Source organism: Ciona intestinalis, chromosome 8, assembly GCF_000224145.3.
Source record: "Ciona intestinalis chromosome 8, KH, whole genome shotgun sequence".
NCBI lineage: Eukaryota > Metazoa > Chordata > Ascidiacea > Phlebobranchia > Cionidae > Ciona > Ciona intestinalis.
In genome coordinates, this window is record NC_020173.2 from 3,672,861 (window position 1) to 3,693,268 (window position 20,408).

A 20,408-nucleotide genomic window follows, 5' to 3' on the forward strand; every position below is an offset into this window, starting at 1 on the left:
AGAAAATGAATTCCAAATGTCGGAGTAAACAAAAGTAAGTAACTTATATCTTGCTCTGTTCTGTTGTTAATAACGTGTGCAGAGACGATAGTAGCGTTTCTTATGATTTACATCAGAGTCCGTATATAAACATGTTTATATACGGACTCTAATTGGTATAATATAAGGACAAAATAACATATGCACAAATACAATGCTCCATTGCAAGATATTATATTATACTCTCACGTACTACTTTTCTGTACCAGGGCGTAATAACTCAACATCACATATTAGCTCTATGTATTTATTTTAAATAACTTGGCAATAGTAGTAGGGTGTCATGGTCTAGGTACGGCTATGAACTGAAGTACAAAATCATATAATGTCACAGTTGAACATTTCAGAAAAATCAGTAAATAAATAAATATTTTAATATAAAGGTGGGAAATATTTAAATATAAGGCTGGTACCGCACATATTCCAGTAAATAATGAGTTCAGTAAAAATTGATGGTAATCCAACAGACAAGAAACAAACATTTATGCTTACTGCCATAATGGTGTTCAGTATTGTGACATTTAACACAAAATGAGTTAGTGCAGTGTAACAATACTGTAAAGTTCAATGAAGAATTTGCAAAACAACACAATGAAAACTAAACCTAAGTAAAAGCAGCGAATAGTTACGAATAAAAGCACTACCATGACACTAAAATATATAAAACTTATATAAAACCAACAGAGTTGTACTTTACTGCTTGACTTATAGTTTTATTTCTTAAAAAAATATCCAAACATTCAATTGCATAAGGATCTATATGACTATCAAACTTATTAGCAAATAAATGATGCTGTTGCAACAACCAACTCAGGTCTCCAACTCCCAACATACAGATTCCCCTGCTATAAACACCAGAGCATTTAGGATAGACCAATGTATCAAGCCCACCCCACTTTACAAGTTTCGTAATGGTCTGTAATTCATTTTGGTCATACTTGACATGAGGTGGAAAACTACCAGGTAATCTTGGGTAGTATCTTTGCAGTGTTGCCCACATATGCTCATCTGGTGAGTAAGTGTCTTTGTTCCATTTAAAGAATTTCTGAACCTCTGAATCTGTGATATAACGGACAAATGTACAAATTTAATGGGATAATTTAACAGAAATAATATATAAAGCGTATCTAGACTTTTTAATTGTAGTGTGAGAAGCTATGAGTGTTGTGTGTTTCCAAAAGGTGGTGCAAACTATAAAAGTTTAAGCACCCGTGCTACGAAATCTGCTAATAGCTAATTAAGCTCATAATTTCGGTGTTCAACTATTATTCCCATTGTGTTATTTTGGTATGAATAATGTAAAGAAACAGGTGCCACTGATTAACATACCTGTCATAATAAACTCTACTGCCTGACGTTTTAATACATAATAAGCACTTCCAATGAACATGGGAATATCCAACGGTGACGGTTCCTTTTTTATGTTAGTTTTATCCATTACGACATAATCGCCTTGCGTGTCGGGAAGCACAAAGTGGTATTCGTATCTAAATTACAATTTTCATCATTATCATTAAATTAATATAAATTTAAATAATGCAACGTTTTGTTTTATTAGAACAATTCTAATAAACCATTTTATATTGAGGATCAATATGTGTTTTAATTTGATACATTTGTTTATGCTGGTGTATTAAATATATTGCAAGTAAAGCTAACAAGCTTAAATTAAGTACATAGAACAAATTTTCCAGAACAGCATTTTCCAGTTTTTTGTATGTTTTTTTTAGGTATTTTACAGTTCTTACCTTTTCGTTTTATGGGGTGGGGGAATGACAGACTCCATGCTATTGTATCCATACAAGTTTTTTAAACTTCTTACCACTTCGAAGTTGGTTTTAAGTGGGAACTCTGCCCCACACAGATTGATTACATACCTCCATTGAACTTGCTCCTTTCTGGGAAAAAAAGTAAAAAATTAAGCAGTGAATAAACAAACGTACAAAGTTGTTTGTTGTGGCGGAGCTCTCTAGATGGTATGACACGGTGGTCGTGTTTCGTGCACGTTTTGGTCTACATTATATCGATAACTACTGGCGCCTCTTATCGGCATCCAACTATATAACACAGACATGTGTTTTGGCTCCATTTTGGGGCACTACAAAAGAAAAGTATAAAACAGTCTAAACGTTTCTCAGAACCAGCGTTTTTACATTACAAACGTATACGATTACCGACCTGTCAATCAAATTGTGCATACAATTTAGATCCGCTTGAACACGGCTCCAGTGCGTATAATGAACCTCAGTTAAATTACTCGGAACGAACACATTTTGGAAACATCCTGAAATTTTCCGAACACTGGCTTGAAACTCTTGCGAAGATTTTCGATCAACGTGTACGCAGTATATGTTCTGGGGGCGGTATATTGCACGCAGCAACCGTTCCATAGCAGCAATGTTTCTGTGAACAAATGTTACTTAATTATCCTCAGCAGGTAGCCGGGCAACTCAGTGGTTATACAGACTCTTGTTAATTGTTTAAAATACGATCAGAATATTTGGACATTATGTGCTAAAGGTGTCCCATCTTTCCCATCCTACTATATATGTAACACCGAGTTTTCCATTTCACACACCTTCGATTATGAGTTACCACGTTCGTTACTTGGTGGGCCATTATTATATTCTGTAAAGCTAACAATTTGGACAGCTCATTGGGGACTCTTGCCCCAAAACGCACACGCCCACAATGGTGATACAGCAGCATTGACCGAATGACCGGTATCGGTTGAATAAGATTCCGTAGCCGTTAACAACCCAACCGGCAGTTAGACTCGAACAACCTAACATTACTGAAGTGAAATTGGTCTAGGCTAAAGTCGCTGCGCAACCGCAATGCGCGGTAGTTGCCTATTAGTCTGGTTCAATAAGGACGTTGGTGAATACGCGCGGTTTCCCATATAGATGTGAATTGAATTACGCCTTCGGCATAAAACTATACCGCGAGCAGCAGAGTTTTAGTGTAATTTAAAATGGGAATCCTAACTTATATAAACGCCTGTAAAAAGTGATTGGTGTATTTTTGTTTGTTGACTCTTTGTAAAACGACCTATAAAAATATTGTGTCGGTAAAATACAATTTAATTTCAATATTAAAACGATTGTTCTGTTATTTCTCTAAGAACAACCAAAGAAACACGATTTTTCGTCAAACAATTCAAATTATACCGACCAGGCGACCATGCAATTTTACTTAAAAGTCTTAGAAATGATTTCCTGGCAAAATAAAGTTTACGTAGGTTCACTAAAACTGACATTTCTACTGCCCTGCCGCGAGGCATTATTAGAAAACGTTAATGATTTCAAAAGTAGTAGCAGTATATTTTATATAGTACTGTGGGGGGAGATAGGACACTTTTGATGCATTATATCCAAATAACCTGATCGTGTTTTAAACAATCAACAACGGTTTGTGGGAGTAGTGAGGATACGGTTTTATAATTCTTTGAATGTGCTTTGTTTACTACCAAATGGAACGAAAAATAGAATGAAAAGGTGTCATGTTTCCACTCTCCTTTCTCGTCCTATTTAGTAGTAATCAAATATTTACAGAATTATATCACCGCATCACGCGACTCGAATAAAAGAGTGTTGTTAATTATTTAAAACACGATCAATAAATAAAGGATTTAGGTTCTAATAGTTTTGCCCCACAGTAATACAGTAGGGTGGGGGAAGACGGGACACCTATTGACTTACGTATGTACAGTTAAAATATAAGCAATCGGGTAATTCGATTCTTCTGTTGTAAGAGCGGATGTGACGTAATTCCTTTCTCGTTTGAATCGCGTGCAGTTGTCAGCAAGTTGTATTAAACTTCCACCAAAGTTTTCGAACTGATTACGTCGATCTTCGAATAGCTGAAGACCAAAATATGCGTTAAAGTTAAGGATTTGTCCATCAACAGTCTATTAACGAATCCTGAAACACAAGAGTTGGCCCTTTACCCCATTTTGATGCTAATATTAACTAAAACTAATACGATTCCTACCGTATAATATTGTACATAGCTTCACCTTTGACTTTAGCTCTAAGGATTTTAGTCTAGCGGCAACGATTGCTTCGTCTCTTCCTTCCAATACGCCTTTGCAATCCAAATATGGGAGCAATGGATTTGGCTCGATTCTGAATTCTTCAAAGTTGTTTTCATGGTGTGTTGTGTTTCTGTGGGCGGGTATCTAAATATGCGTAATAGGTTGTTATAACTTATCAATATGCTGCTTAGATTTTTTATACACATAATATCCAAATAACCCGATCGTGTTTTAAAATTGAAAATATTACCAACGGTTTGTTGAAGTCGTGAGGATACTGTTTGTGACGTAATCCGGATACTTCGCCGGCCTCAATTAATGCGTATATAAATTATCCTGTTTATACTTAAACTCGTAAAAGTGTCTTTGAATTTTCCACCTTATATATTCTGCTACATAAAGTACAAAATATAATGTAATGTGCGGTGTACGATCTTAGACTGTAGTTTATAGGATCGTAATTTTTGCAAGCTTAGGGCTAATAACGACGAACTTACGTTTAAATTCATTGTAGCTTCATAATCATTTCCTTCGGTTGGTCGTAACCTAGAAAAACGTAAGGATTTTTAACTAAATCACAGTAGTTCGCTGTATAAATTAGCAGGTTTGGGACACCTTATCATTTTATTTTCTTGTTCCATTTGGTAGTAAACAAAAAAATCAAATAATCATATATAAAACCGTCAAATAATTCAAATAATCATATATAAAACCGTTTAATGAATTATAAAACCGTTTCTTCACGACTTACACAGACTGTTGTTAATTGTTTAAAACACGATCAGGCTATTTGGATATCATGTGTTAAAGGTGTCCCATCTCCCCCCACCTTACTATATAACACTTGTGTTTCAATCTTCTCGTGTTTTCGATAACGTGATATATAACTTACTTATTGAATTGTTCAAAAACGTTCCGTTCTTTTTCCTTTTTTTCGATTTGTTTGTGGGTAGTAGTGTTGTCTTCTTTTACCATCATTAATAATAAAGAACCAAATATCCATAGCGACAACGTCACGTAAAAACAACGCGTTAAGAATTTCACTCCACGACGATTTCGGCTGTTTAGACAAAAGTCACATTCAATAAACGAACAAACTTGGTTACCATTGATACCAAGCGCCATGTCAAAAACCACCTTAACCTGTAAAAAATAAACAGATAAGATTTTTTTAAACTACGTTTAGTAAAAATCGTTCAGGTATGCCGCGAAGTTTTCACTAATGCACAAGATGTAGTTTCGCATGCGTTGTTTATACTGTATAATCTAAGATTCCAAAATTTGCTGCGCTGTAAAGAGATCTGAGAATTCAATTGTGCCGTAAGCCTGAAAGGGCTGAGAACCCATATGTTTATAAACAGGATGTTAAGTTGTTTCATTCAGGGCCTACATTTGCCCAAAAACAACGCAGACCTACCAAAACCACTAAACAGGGGTCACACATGTTATATCGACCGAAACAGGTTTCAAGAATGCCTGAACAGTTTAATAGCCCTGTGTGTTAAATGTATCCTCAGAACATCGAAAGTCGTCTTAGAACCACCATATGCCGCGGTTTAGACGACGTATGGATACTGATTTAAATGAAATCAACATAAATTAAAGCAAATAAAATGTTAATATACTTTTTTAGACAACTGAACGAAATTGACTGATACATTTTATTCAACAATGAGTCATAGCTTGTCAGGACAGCTGAAAATAAAAACAATCACGCGCCCAGCACTGAAATCAATTAATTATTTCCGACTGGCCTATTGTTTAAATTAGGGCGCGATTTTACGCACGATCGCAGTATTGTTATATAGTGGCCTATGTTTGTTTAACCTTGTGTCAAGTTACTGACAGTAACTTGTTCGATAGTATTATTTCTTACACTGATGGACAAAGTTACTGTCTCGATGCGTGAGATACTACTCTTACTCAGCAGATGTTTCGGACAGGAACTTAGTGAAGAGTCCAACTCACACTGATAAAGAACCGAGTTACTGTCTGGTTTTCACTTACCATCATTAGCAGGGGCCACGGCTTTCATTCATTGTCTAGTTCTTAGTCAGCAACTTTTATTCAACGCGATTTAACAATTCATTACACTGTCAGCAACTTCCGCTTATTGTTTGACAATACCGATTTTCCATTACAGCGAACACGCAAGTACCCATGAGCATAACATGAGTAAAACCTTCCATAGTCAAATAACTCTTTGGTCACCTTTGTTTGCTGCACACCAAAAGACTCACATTTCACACAACACATTCCGACCCTATTCATTCGTTTCGCGGCTTTGGAAGTGCGCTGCAGAAAATAATTTCAACGACCCTTGTTTAAACAGGGTTAAGAAGCGTGTATCAAACTGGCAAACAAAGCAGTGATGCGTCCCTAATTAGACGAAACGAGATCTCTTGTTAATTCTCTAAATAATTCCTGGTTGCCCCAAAATATACGCGTTTAAAGAAATTCGCCTTTCGTGCCGTGAAGTTCAAGAATCTAAAACTTGTAGAACGGATAATAGCGTACGCGTCTATTCTGCAATTGTGACGTCACACACGAACTCTCGACTGCGTTCAAGCGCCTTTGTTAAGAAAATAGAACGCATCTTCTGCCATAAGTGGTCTACATATATAACCCAAACTGACAGCTCTGCCTGTATAAGCGTCGTCAACGTCAATCAAAGTTTAGACATAACCCAACCAACAATTATTTGTCAGGGCCCGATCTAATCTCTGTAACTTAACCACGTAACTTAAATCACCCACGCTTCCATCGCTGTGGTGATTATCAACTCTCTGAAGGTATACTGAGATTCCTATATCCGGGTTATTGTTATGGTAGTGGACCGCTCAGTATCCAAAAGTTTTTATTCCCACAGTACTAACACTGGACTGTTACTTTCTTTCATACCTCAAACAAAAACTTACATTTATTCTCGAAGTGCGAAACTGTTTTGACAATGATGTAATATCCGGTTACTTCCTTAACGCTATTTAACAGATTTCTGCATAAAATGACGTCATATTTCTTGCAGCAACATGACGTCATGTATAAGTGTTTAAACAATCTTGGTTCAAGTTATACCTGCTGTACTATATCTCCTGTTTTTTTTTTTGTTAATAGCGTATCGACTTGTATCTTTTACTAATTAGTAACTGTCCCTTTAAGCTATTTATTATATACTTAATTTGTGGGTGAAGTCGTCTTGACACGGAAGACCTGTCCTGTTTTGTGACCTTTCATGTAAAAGCTAAAAGCTAAGTTATCGAATAGCTGCTTGGTTCTAGTACGCGCACACACACACAGTGAGTGACGTCATGCTGTTTGCTCAACCACTCTGTTTGCTTTCACGACAGAAATGTTGACTGTCGAACTAAAGCAAACGAGGTCATTTGAATATTTATAGCACGTTATTATACTCGTTAATATTGCTTGCTAGAGTCTTTCAAAGAACTTGACGCAGAGTATAAAGTATATAGCCGAAGTTCTGATACTTTTTAAAAGCCAAGCCACATTCAGGCCTATGTATCTGATAAAATAGTCCCGTTTTCGCTGAAAACCTGAGCCTGATTAACTTCACGCACATGAATCACAGCATAGACTGAGGAACTGCTGTTCTATAGCAGCTGTAGTTCAACGTACTGTCTTTGTTTAATTACGCAGAAAACCGGTATATATTTATTGTAAACGAATAACATCATAAACTTCAGAAAGAGTTAGTTTTCAGGACAATTGCTTTTCTGAACAAATCCTACTGTAAACGTATTTTCTACTTTATTTTTATAAACCGATTTTATAGATCGTTTTACGTGTGTTTAATCGGCGCGTATCGAATAGCGTATTCTACATAACTTTTTTATGGCGTACGTAGTTAATTATCTGTCCTTTTTACAAGCTCTCTACCTCAATTTTATTGTGACTTGGTGAATAATATAGCTTGTTCTATCTGCCTAATAAGTTATTCGTGAGCGGATAACAATTCGGTAACACTGGTGTCAAGTTGAAAAACACTGTAAAATACCCTCGATTGCTTACGGTTCATGGTTACGTGTTGTATGGCCAAGAACAAACAACAGCAGTTAAAGTATCGGCCGCCCTATACCGACTCCATGATAAGATATATTCGGTACATTAATAATTCACTCGCTCACAGCAAACGTTGAATTATTTAAATATGTCGGTCGGTGTTACACTTACTTCGATTTTAATTAAAAATTGCAGTATATGGGTATAATGCATATACATTTATTTTCCTCTCGAAGTAGCTACACATTTATTTATCGCTTACTTTAAATATACGCGATAACAGGGGTCATAAAACGCCAGCCGTTGAACACGATCCTTTTTTATGCAAATATGTGTTAATTAAGTAAACCGACAGTCGTTGAAACGGTTATATATATTTTAATGTATATGCAAATTTTCTATCATAAAATAGAGAAATTCTTTCTATGTATAGCCCAAAAATAGCCTGCTTTAAATTCGTGACGTAATAAAACATGGTATTGATTGGATTCAAAGCAGCAGACGTAACCACATTTCTTGGAAAGTATATTGATTTTATAAAAGAGATTTTGCACCGGTTACACGTATTTTTATGTTATAGATGTATTTACAAATATGAAACGAAAACGGCCATAAAATGAATTACACAATATTATAATTTAGGGCATCAATTTGTAAGATTATAAATATGACGTGTACACACTAGTAAGGGCAATCAGTATCAATATATACACAAAACAAAGTCGCAAGCATTAAATTTTAAAGTAAAAAAATAACTTTGCGGGAAATTTAACTGAACTTGATTTTCGTGTTTTGTTTCTATATAACTGAGTATGCTTATAGTCAAGCGTTAACAATATCCAATTAGAGTGTTTCACCAAACACCCGGTGTTATACAATAGACCTACAGGGACAAAAATGTTTTATATTTAATGTAGAACTTGTTATGCCAGTTGGCAATGGTACTCGTACAAGCTGTTTGACTGCAATTCACATTTCAGATTGCCTGTGATTTCAGCTCTCTCTGCTACTTCTACTTCTTCCATAGTTCGACTCTGTAATATATAAGAAGAATATTTTATAAACTAAAAAATATGTTTAAAGTTTTTTTCCGAAAGCTTAATAAAAAGTTTTATTTAACCGCTTTTAAATTAAATTATAGTTTCCTGAAGCTCTGATCTTGGAATTACAGTCCTATAACAGAACATGAATAAATAAATGTAACTGATTATCAATGACAATTGTTATAACACGGGTGTACCGTTACCTCGAGTAATCACGTATATGCAACTTTGTGAAACATCCTTACGTACGACGTTAAATATAATATGGATTTGTATTTCTTACCCTTGCCTTTGAACAGTCAAGCTTCCCTTCGAAATATTCCTTTATGGTTTTGTGTTGTTCGGAGCAAACACAAATGTGCCTTTGGGTGGTAAGCCTGTAAGGTGTTAGATACGCGTTAGGTACATATAGTGACCAAAACTCTCTGGTCGTTAAAAGAACAATTAGGGGTTCAAATGGTAAAACAGTTACGTGTTACAACTTCTAATGGGCTTTTTTTTTAAAGTTTATTGTTAACATATAAAGGTTTAAAAGTTTACCATTGTTTGTTGCAGGTTATGATGATTTTTTCGAGCACGTTGTCTTTTGCATCATGAAACGTACATTCGCCTTGAAAAAAATCAGGTAAAATTAATTTTCCGAAACGTATATTTTCTACAGGTTTTCCAATATAATTGTCTATATATTAACATAGATATATGGTAGGGTGGGCGAGACGGAACACTTTGGCATATAATATGCGAATTTCCTGTCGTGTTTTGAACAATTAAGAACGGTCTATGGGAGTCATGAGAATATCGTTTTAGACTTCTTTGAATGTTCTTTGTTTACTACCAAGTATAGGACGAGAAAATAGAATGAAAATGTGTCTTTCTTCTTCCTCCCAGCTATATATGTTTTGCTTGGCTGCGCAATACCCGTTAAATTAGCGTTGCTCATAATTTGAATTTGCGTTTATGTATTTACCTGAAAACTTACCTATTATAAACTTGGTTATTTGTATATGCTCTATTACCTTATTATAGCTTAAACTGTGCTACTGGACCTTACCCATAATGTTACTGTCTTTCTTAAAAGTCCAATTTACATTTTTGAAAAAAAATAAATTCAGGGTTGATTTTATTAAAAAGCAACATTTCGTTCACGCTGCAGCACCAAGACTGGATTATGGTAATTTCTGTAGCCAACCGAAAAGAGAAAAAGATAAAATACTCACATTGCCTCACCGACATAGCGTTTGCAAGTGCAAAGCAGAAACATACCAGGACCAAAGTTAGTTTCATGGAAAGCATATTGATGGCAAGAACAAAATTGTTATGCGTGTTGTACAGGAACAGGTTCAGATCTGAAATACACAGAAAAACCATATAACTTTACAGCTCCGTCTGGCGGGTATATAAATTCGCAATATGCAAAAAGTTTAATTGTGCAGCGACCAAGCGCAGTTCATTACCTAAAGACACATCCACCAATAAATAATAACTACATTCTCATACTAAATAAAATAGATATAGGTTTACCAACAAGTTTCATAAATAAAAATCTTAATTTATTTCCAAAGAAATAAAAAATGCCCTTCAATTTTTATTCCACGAATCGTTTAAAACAGAAATTATTCGACTGTTGTAAAATTGTAAGATTTGCTATCGACGCGACTCTCATTTATCTGTCATCTTTTCCAACAAAATGTCTATTATGACGTGTCTATGAGGATCGTGACGTTTATAAGCTGAAGGTGTGACAATTATTTGGGGTTCGGGAAAAAAGAATTTTAGAATTCGGTCACGTACATCGCATTGTGACGCGACGCCATGGAAAAGGAATCCAGAAATTTATGAGCTAATACGTAATATTGTTATTACATAATTAATAAAAATAACTTTAATCTTGCTATATAATAAACGAATAAGTACATAACTAAAGTGTAAGGCTAATTATATTATATTTACCAGTTGCTTAGACATACCAGAAGCATGTCCACGCGTTTTCATGCATTTTGTAACAATTGCTGTAGGGTGTAATCAAATCCCCTCGTTCTTGCGTATTTCTCGCAACGCGAATTGCTTCCACAGACTCAACAGCAGCAAAAACAATAATCACTACGCTCGGGTTTACTGTAACACTAAAGTGTTGCTACAGTGTAATTTAGACTTCGCTTACTTAGTTCATGCTCGTTTTTTGGCCAGAAAGTAGAGCGATGTTTAAAATAGGTTGTGTGCTGTACATGAGTTGTTTATGTTAAACAGTGTAACAGAATATGTACTTTGTAAAATCAAGGTGGTTTGATTGTTTTACTCTATATGTTAATCAGTGTTGGTATTGTACAAGGTTAGCTTGGCGGAAAAATGCTGGGCTCTGATACTTTCTTGTTCCTTTTAAATAGAGGCAACTTTTTCTGTACAGTGATAGAAAAAACAAGAAAATATCAACGCAAAACAACCGTGCTTTTAGATATTTCTTTGTAAGTTCATTTTAAACCAAAGCGGGCTACGTTTCAGTGTGCCGCTTCAAAGAATAAACAAAACAAGTTAACCCGCACTAAACAACGCTATAGGTGTAGCTAATTCTTACCCGAAACCTATACTTTATAATATACTAACATAGATACAATACTCGTGTCCTATATCTCCATTTGAAATGCTTGGAAATCTGTACAAATGATTCTCCACTGGATCTTAACAGTGTTCCTCATCAAATCAGGTTAGTTTAAAATTTATTAAAATTCCGCTCCATAGTACAAGCGCTAATTATACTCGCAGTTGGATTAGCCGAGACTAGGATCAAAGCTAGTTATGTAGGCGCGTAAGTCCCGTAACCAGGTGTCGCTTTGATATTGGACAAATTAGACGAACACCTGACATGTAGAATGTAGACACAGTCCCAGGTGTGCAGGTTATTGTGTGATTTAGTTATTTAACCCAAGAATTCTTCATTATGTCATCATAAATTGATTTGATGACAGATATTGATCTTGATTTCGTGCCGCAGTCAATTCCATCTGCGGAAACTACGTCATGCATGTTCATTGGCGCGAAACCAATTGAATTATGGGAGAATCGCTTTTGTTAAATCAATCGGCGAGTTATAGAAATCATTCGATATTTTTAACAATGTCAACACTCACGGCATTATTACGTGGCGTCATCTGAAACGTTATTATGACGAAATAATATCCATTCAATCAACGTAGGCAATTATCACGTAAGAAGAATAGACTTACCAGAATATGCGTCATTGTTTATTAACAATCACCATAAGCTACGTAACAATGTATATAGTGGGTGGGGAAACATGGCCTCAGGTGCTAACGGTATCCCATCTTACTATATCCAAATAATCTATAGATTTTTGTTTGTTTTTTTTTCAGTTGCATCTCGTGACGTTTCCGTCAGATGTTTAGATGACGTCATACAAGTCGACATCACGCCGAAATATTTTAAACGTTTAAAAGTGGATTTGTGGGGTGATGACGTCATCACAAATACAATTGTTTACGTCAGCGATTTCGAACTTACTCATGACGTCACATGCAGAGCGAGATTTATGAATGATTCCAAAAAAGCGAAATCCCCTGTTTATAAGTATGTACTGTTTCTACAATTACAAATAAATGATTATACACAGTCTATATATGGGCGTCGTAAAGATATGGTTTTATAATTCTTTTAATGTTTTTCATTTACTACAAAACGGAACGAGAAAAAAGAGTAAAACACGTGTCCTGTCTTCCCCCATTCTACTACATATAATGAGCTCATTGTAGAAATAGGTTAATTTGAGAAAATTTTAGGATCCAGATCCCAGCTCCGTTCCATTCATGCGCCACAAAGGCTCGAATAATCGGGGATCCAGATTCTAAAGTTCGAAGAATCGCGTTCGAGAATCGAATATGGTGGATCCAGAGACGTGATAATGACGTCACAATGCCTGTCCGACTTTCGAATGTGAAATGTGTGTTCCAAAACGAAAGTTTCGTAAATGCGGCAATCGCACCAACGTAAGAATGGAGTTTTGTCGTTAAGATATTTATTGTTGCAAGCTGTATAGTTTCCATGTACTTGCGCATTGCATTACCATAGTATTAAGCAACACTAGTTGTTATTTAGGTTTCTGTAAATACGGCATTTACATACAGGGTTTGGCCATCTGTAAGGCGATCACCTTTTTTTATAAGGTTTATGGCAAAGTATAAAAGGGTTTTGTAACATACCATACCTAACTTTTTTTAGACAAAACAACAGTTGCTGTTTTGCAGTCATGAAACTGTCTGTTTTGTCCATTTTATTTTAACCTCGTTATGTAAATAAAAAGTAAAAGTGAAATTTCAATTTCAAACCTTGTTTATCAGACACGCAGGCGAATATTATATTTGACGTTCACACGTACCTATGTCACTTTACAGATGTTGCGACCCCAGAAAGATCAATACAACATCAGGCGTTATGAAAATACGCATGGACTTATGGAAAGCCATACCTATGACAACTGAAGCTGTGAGACCTTTATCCCCGCCCTTTCTTTACCAACAGGGCCAGGTGCGTAAAATTAATAATTACCGGCGCTATACGGCAAAGAGCTCGCGTATCTCCAGCCAAAAGTTATGGGTTCAAGGCCGAATGCTGCTACCATTGTGGGCGTGTTTCCTTGAGCAAGACACTATCTAGATTCTAGACCAGCAATCATTAATTCGATTACAAAATCTTTTTGTTGCTGTATTAATATTATGTTAAGTTTTAGCATAGTAAATAATACACCTCAAACCATGGCCTACTAAAGATATCTTTAGTAGGCCATGCTCAAACTCATATGGTAGGGTGGGGGAAGACGGGACACCCTTTCATTTTATTTTCTTGGCCCATTTAGTAGTAAATAAAGAACATTTAAACAAATATAAAACCGTATCCTAACGACTCCCATAGACCGTTGTTAGTTGTTTAAAATATGATCAGAACATTTGGATATTTTGTGCTAAAGGTGTCCCATCTTTCTTTACCTTACTATACATAGCTAATAACCCCAGCGGATGGAACGCATAGAACTTGTTTTGTCTATAAACCTTGAATAGCTTTATAATCCACCAGTCAGAAAACAAAAAATTCCAAAAAATCTCTCACAAAGTTACACACGTGATAATTCGTAAACGGGCACGACGTGTTTGAAACAGAACACCCGTGTTATAACCAGTCACAATCGATGCCCCGCCACGCAAGGGGTAATGAGTTACATGCATTGTACCCCATGTGTAATATTTTCTTCCCCCCAGCGTTTGTTCGTCAGCGTTAGAACAACCGGCGTTGGAAACTTAAGACTTGAAACTTGTTATTTATCCCCGAAGTTTGACAACAAATCTGGAGAAGTAATCGTTAAAAACGGGTGAAATGTTGTTCCTATTTTAAATAAATGTAATTTGCTAAACAGTTCTACGGGTAAATAATCTTCTCATCTGGTTTAAAAAACGTAGTGTAGTTTCAACGTTTTGTTCGACATCCACAAAACTTATCAGGAAATGTTTTAATGATTTTAAAGATTGGCAAAATGGGTAAGTTGACCTAAATTTATAAAACCTCTGATTAGCGTGTGACTAACTGTTGCTATCAGCAATATAGCCATATTTTAATAAAGCTTTTATGCCAAGTTTTTTTTCAAAGTTTTAATGTCTTAGATTTATTTAACTTTAATCATAGAAAATAAAACAGTTTAGATTTAAATGGTCCCCTGCCTTCAGGTGTCCATACGTCATTGGGTCACGTGTTCTAATGACAGGGAACGGATCGATGACGTCATTCAGCTTTCCCGTGACGTCACAGTATTCAAGCTTCTACGTAAATTGTGACGTCACTTTGTGCCAACATGTTTGCACTCCAAACGTAAGTAAAGTGTATAAAGTCTTAAAATTGCGTTATAAAATTTAGAAGTAGTCTAAATTGACAATTCATTTTGAACCCACAATGTATTGATTAAATGATTACGTACACTTGAAAACCGCGTCAAAAATCATTAAGTGAATAAAACTGTACATGACAAGCATTTACCTTTGGAACCGTCTTTGCCACAAAACTGTATCTATTCAAAGAGGCTGCAAAATATGAGCGAATACATTTCTTTTCTGGTATGATGTAATCATAATTATACAACACTGCGAATGTCAATGTATAACCTTTGTACCTTATACCTACAGTGTACCGGCGTACCAGATGTGTTTAACAAAACCACCGCACGGCTTACGAATGGACCAATCCATGTCCACGTCACGACCACTCCCATTTCTCGCACGACCACGCCCACCGATGACGTCACATCAAAGAAGCAAAGCTCAGGTGACCAGATGTTATAAATTGTGAATTCCATTGTTAAACAAATAAATGTAACCACGTATCCTCGTGTGGCGAGGCAAGTGCAGTCGTTGTAACACGGGGCGTTTTGTTTTATATATCTCGCGACTGTTTATGAGATACTACGTATAATTTTTATGACGAGCTTTGAAGCCGTAATATTTTAGTTGGCAACAAAGGCGATAATTAGCACTGTCAAGTAGCGCCGACGAAACTTAGCGTTCGGTTGTTTATCTATAGTTCATAACGCGATTTATAATAAAGACTTTTTTATGACGTGACGATATAAGAAACGGGAAGTATGGACGAAAAGAATCGGCAACATTTTCTCAATAACTTTCGTTCCTCTATTATGACGTAAACATGGAATTATTACTATCTTAACAATGAAACAAACGCGTATTTACTATTTGGAATTCCAATAACTATAACAAAGGCAGTTCTCGTTCGGCAGTCTGGCACTGCGCAGGAGGACATTTTCAAAACTCGATATATTCTGCAGGCTCGGATCTCATAATACCAATTCTGCTTATCGTATCTGTCACTATTTGTGTTCTGCTCCTTGGCGTCCTCTGCTATAATTTATCTCGAACAAATGGCGCCAGAAGGAGGCGCCAGATACAACACAGTCTCCGCAGATCGACGCTTGGTGGTTCTGGTTTGAATCTGTACAGCGTGAAAAATAAAAGCGCAAACATGACCGACATCTAACGCAACGTGCTCGGCGAAATTTATGAATGAACGAAACCTTAAACAAATATTATTACAACACACATATAGCCCGGTAGCGTAACAGTTGGACTGTGATTGTTTCCATGCGTTAATTTCAATACTGAAAACGTTTTGTTGCAGTTTTTAAAATTTTGTTATATGTCGTAACAAAATTGCGACTGCTTAAATTTATTTTTTATTTTTTTCCGTATTTTTTTAAGTTCCTTTGCTGATTGAAACGATGTTGCAATGTATGGCAATTTTCAACAAATAAACGTTTTTGTTTACACCAAAAAGACATGTGAGCGAGTGAAACATTTTTTAAATGTCGATAATTATGACGTTTATTACATCACAATACGAAAACCACTCTGGGGGAAAATCGAAACACAGTTAGTTAAGTCATGATAAAAAAACTAAAGCAAACATTTGTTGTTATTACGTCACGAGGCGGGGACTATTGTCTTAAGAAGAATTTGGAAACGACAGTGAACGCCACTAACAGTGAGTTTTCATTTCAATCGTGACCCAATTTGAATTTTAAGATATTTTTGTATTTTTTTTACTCTAGAATCCCCGACTATTCTTTAAGATGAGATGGTCAAGTCACGTGTTCAAACAGGTTTCCCTACAACACGTAAGGGGGTTCCTCTACATTAGTTCAATATGTAGAAACTGCGCCGGGAAAATGAGTTTCCAAATCCTTAATGGAAAATCTCCAGCGGAACTTTAACCTTATATAAGCCCAAGAAGAAAATAGTCTGGCATACCCTGTACAAGAAGCACAGCAAACAGTTGCAGAAAGAAATAAGAGGAATTTCAGAGAAATCAAGTTAAATAAACCTGCTCCAAGAAATCTACATAAACCCAGATATTGAATTTCTGCTCATTTCAAAGCCAATCAAAATGAAGACTTTATTTTTTGGAGTAAGTCAATTTGTTTTTATTTTGAATTTTTGGCATACAAAATATTGCAAAAAAATTATATTTTATTATTTGTGAATTAAACTTTTTATAGTTCTGGTTTTATTTCTTTTACCAAACTTATTTGTCGAAATTCATTTTTTAGTTTAATTTTAACACTAAAATTGAAAGCGTAGGAAGCCATTATACCTGTGTTGATTTTTATAACAAATTTACACCTTAAGTTTTGGTACTTATATTTAAAAAATATATATACCAATCTATCGATAAAAACGATTTTTTTTATTTTGGCTAGTTATGATTCTTAATATATATTCCTAGGTTGTCTTCATTTTACTCATTGTGATTGGAACCTGCAACGCTGGTAGCCGAAAAAGAAAATATATTAAGCGAGCCAAATTAGATAAAATTACAAAAAGGTTTGAAATTTAACAGTACTTTTTTTAATATTTTATCTTGGATATTGGTGTAGACTCGCCATAAATACTGATTATCATTACGAACACGCAGTTTTGTTAAGTAATGTGGGGTAAGATGGGACACCCTTCTGGACATATTATCCGAATGCCCTGATCGAGTTTTAAACCATTAATAACGATCGTATCAGACGGTTTCCACCTTTAACAAACTTAATAATATTTTCCCTGTATTACTATAGGGTGCAATTCCTGTATTTTTTAGGAAAATAACAAAATATTATACAATAAATGGGCGTTTCCATATGCGTAAACGCTCGCTTGCGATTGGTAGGGACATATTATATACTGGTTATTCTTTACTATACAAGATTAATATGTAAAAAATAGCCCCAAAAAAAAAACGTTTGTTTGCTATATTTTAATATCTTTAGTACCATAGGGGAATACACTTATATTGCGACAACTAATATGCGAGACCTATCAATCTCCAGTAAAACCATATATCTGTAACCGCGTTGGGCCATTCAGACCCTTGGTTTGTTTATAAAGTAGTAAAACGAGAGATTTCTTTTGTCGCTTGCCTTTTTTGTATTCAAGATTAAACAAAACAAGAAAGGGGGAGAAAAAAGGTACTGGCAATAATTAAAGTAGATAGGCTATCATATACAAAAAAAAGATATAAACCAAATAGGATACCGGTTACACATTAATCACGCAACGTGGTTTTGTTTCAGGACCCTTTTCAAAGACTTTGACTGTGAAGTGGACAAGGTGGGTTTCAAGACGGGACATACTCTTAAATGGGATATAGTTAATTTGAACTGCAACAATGTGAACGAAGGTTCCAGAATCATGTCTGTGATCTGCCCAAAACGATGCGGATGCCCGCCCAACAAGAAAATTTGGAAAACGAAAATGATTTATAGTCAACAACGTGTTACAGCTCGAGATACGGGAAACGAAACGATTATTAGAATACCAACTAGCTGCTACTGTTAATAGTGGCGTTGCATTTAGTTATGCAAACCGCTTGAATCCTTCCGTTTAAATTACATTTTATTTATTTATTTATTTATTTATTTATTTATTTATTTATTTATTTATTTATGTTGTGCCACGCACAGTTTTTATTAAATGTTTAATACGCACACAGCATGTTCCCCTTTATATCAAATTTCAAAAGCCTCCTACATTTCTCAGCGAAACCGCGACAGTATAATCCTATCGTTTTGTTCTTATTTATTTAATTTCGTACTTTAGTAATGATTGCCAGTGTTTGCTCAGCTCTTGTGGAAACCACATATGTATATTAATACTTTTCGTTTGTTTAGCGGGAAAACCTGCCCTTTATTGTCTGTTATATTCGTATCAGCAGTGTAAATTTGTACTGATCTTTTTTTCCTTTTTGGTTTCTAATAAATACCTGCATTAAAAATACTCGTTTTCATTTTCCTATAGAAAGAACTATATATTATCGGACTCTCTGCAGAGAATATCCTCTTTCGTCTCTGTAGTATCATTTCTAAAAGCGTCTTCCCGCCAAATGGTTTTGATATAATTTCGATACTTAAAGACTTTCCTTCTTGCCTGGCTTTGCAACCCTTTCTCTATTAAAAAGATGGAAATTATCTTAGCAGTAAAATCATTGCAAACTAAAAGGCCGACGCGCCAATACCTATGCCACCATTGCCACGTCGCCGGTTAGTTAACTATAATATAGTACTGTGGGGGAAGATGGGACACTTTTGGCTAATAATATTCAAATATTCTGATCGTGTTTTAAAAAATTAACAACGGTTCACGGGAGTCGAGAGGATACGGTTTTATAATATTTTGAAAGTTCTTTGTTTACTATCAAAGGAAACGAAAAAATATAATTAAAAGGTGTCCTATCTTCTCCCACCCTACTTATATACTATACCATTACTTTATTTACGCATATTCTAATTTACATCTGGTTGGATAAAGACACCAAGGGGTAGAAAAAAAAGTAATTTAGTGTCATTATAAAACATCCGATAAATAATGAAAAACTAAATAAATTACATGAGAAATAATTTTATTAAATGGTTAGGCCTTTATGGTTAGACTTCGTTATAGATTACAACTTTATTAGGAAAGATGCTACGTTAATGTATTGCTGAGAGATCAGTTGCAGTAACATATATTTGTGCCATGGGTTAACGCTCCTTATTTCCTCACGAAAGTATACTGGTTCGATGCTTGGTGTTGACCCATGTCAGTATGTGTGTCGTTCTTCAGCCCATTGGTCCCTTATAGATTGTCTGATTGTCTAAACTGTTCCCACACATCACAATCAAAATCGGGCAAAAAATTTAACACAAGTTTATACTTACGAACCAGAGTCCGTATTTCTGATACGAACAACTGTTCGGCGAAAAAAGACCAAAATACTGCTTACGTGTCTAAAAATCGTATAGTGGTTTGCTTTATTTCAAGCGGTTGTAAACAAATACCGCGAATGTTTAGATTTTGTTATGTTTGTATAAATGTTGTTGTTTTTAATTTAAATCTACGTTTATTTATATAGAACTGGAAGTTTTAATAGGTTAAATGAAGGTCTGATAATGCCACTAAAGTTTAATCTAGAAAACTTCACAAATACGAAAGTACAGACGCTTGAACGTAAAACTTTGGTAAGGGTTTAATTTTTTTATTAAAATCTTGAGTGACATTTTTAAAGTTCAACATATTGTTATCAAACATAGGGAGCCTCATAGGTTAATGTGGCCAACGCTAAATATATATTCATTTTTGGTCTGCTTGTCTGTTTCGACACCTAACAGCACGCCAGCACAGTAAAGGGCTAAAGCTGTTTTAAGATGTAAACTCTGATGCTAAAACAGAAAAAAACACTCTTATATT

General features: G+C 35.3%; 5 protein-coding genes across 6 annotated transcripts in view; 3 read left to right on the forward strand and 2 right to left on the reverse strand.

Annotated features, from left to right (window-relative positions):
• Nucleotides 1–197: 197 nt before the first annotated feature.
• On the reverse strand, nt 198–5,235 carry LOC100184619 (beta-1,3-galactosyl-O-glycosyl-glycoprotein beta-1,6-N-acetylglucosaminyltransferase 3-like). Its single transcript, XM_002130892.4, has 8 exons — nt 4,968–5,235; nt 4,573–4,621; nt 4,058–4,219; nt 3,741–3,901; nt 2,218–2,442; nt 1,788–1,937; nt 1,369–1,526; nt 198–1,098 (listed from the first exon to the last, which is right to left on the reverse strand). Exons 1-8 carry the CDS (start codon nt 5,198–5,200, stop codon nt 707–709), a joined length of 1,530 nt encoding a protein of 509 aa, XP_002130928.1. The 5' UTR covers nt 5,201–5,235; the 3' UTR covers nt 198–706.
• A 3,421-nt stretch (nt 5,236–8,656) lies between these two features.
• LOC100187012 lies at nt 8,657–10,481 on the reverse strand. Its single transcript, XM_002130863.4, has 4 exons — nt 10,353–10,481; nt 9,676–9,745; nt 9,419–9,512; nt 8,657–9,126 (listed from the first exon to the last, which is right to left on the reverse strand). Exons 1-4 carry the CDS (start codon nt 10,426–10,428, stop codon nt 9,016–9,018), a joined length of 351 nt encoding a protein of 116 aa, XP_002130899.1. The 5' UTR covers nt 10,429–10,481; the 3' UTR covers nt 8,657–9,015.
• Nucleotides 10,482–11,575: 1,094 nt separating this feature from the next.
• LOC100177518 lies at nt 11,576–16,374 on the forward strand. Its single transcript, XM_026835460.1, has 8 exons — nt 11,576–11,836; nt 12,504–12,717; nt 12,927–13,133; nt 13,539–13,671; nt 14,400–14,509; nt 14,862–15,003; nt 15,315–15,453; nt 15,971–16,374. The coding sequence occupies exons 1-8, from the start codon at nt 11,794–11,796 to the stop codon at nt 16,177–16,179; spliced, it is 1,197 nt and encodes a 398-aa protein (XP_026691261.1). The 5' UTR covers nt 11,576–11,793; the 3' UTR covers nt 16,180–16,374.
• Nucleotides 16,375–16,414: 40 nt separating this feature from the next.
• Nucleotides 16,415–18,589, forward strand: LOC113474429. Its single transcript, XM_026835462.1, has 3 exons — nt 16,415–17,106; nt 17,425–17,522; nt 18,257–18,589. The coding sequence occupies exons 1-3, from the start codon at nt 17,086–17,088 to the stop codon at nt 18,519–18,521; spliced, it is 384 nt and encodes a 127-aa protein (XP_026691263.1). The 5' UTR covers nt 16,415–17,085; the 3' UTR covers nt 18,522–18,589.
• Nucleotides 18,590–20,042: 1,453 nt separating this feature from the next.
• The window catches only part of LOC100176794 (kinesin-like protein KIF25), a 6,834-nt gene continuing 6,468 nt past the window's right edge, over nt 20,043–20,408 (forward strand). For both annotated transcript variants that reach the window (XR_003396093.1, XM_009861030.3), the window contains exon 1: nt 20,043–20,179. Coding sequence is in view for 1 of the 2 variants with exons in the window: in XM_009861030.3 (XP_009859332.1) it covers nt 20,111–20,179 (69 nt within the window). In the remaining variant the exon portion in view is untranslated. The remainder of the gene's footprint in view (nt 20,180–20,408) is intronic.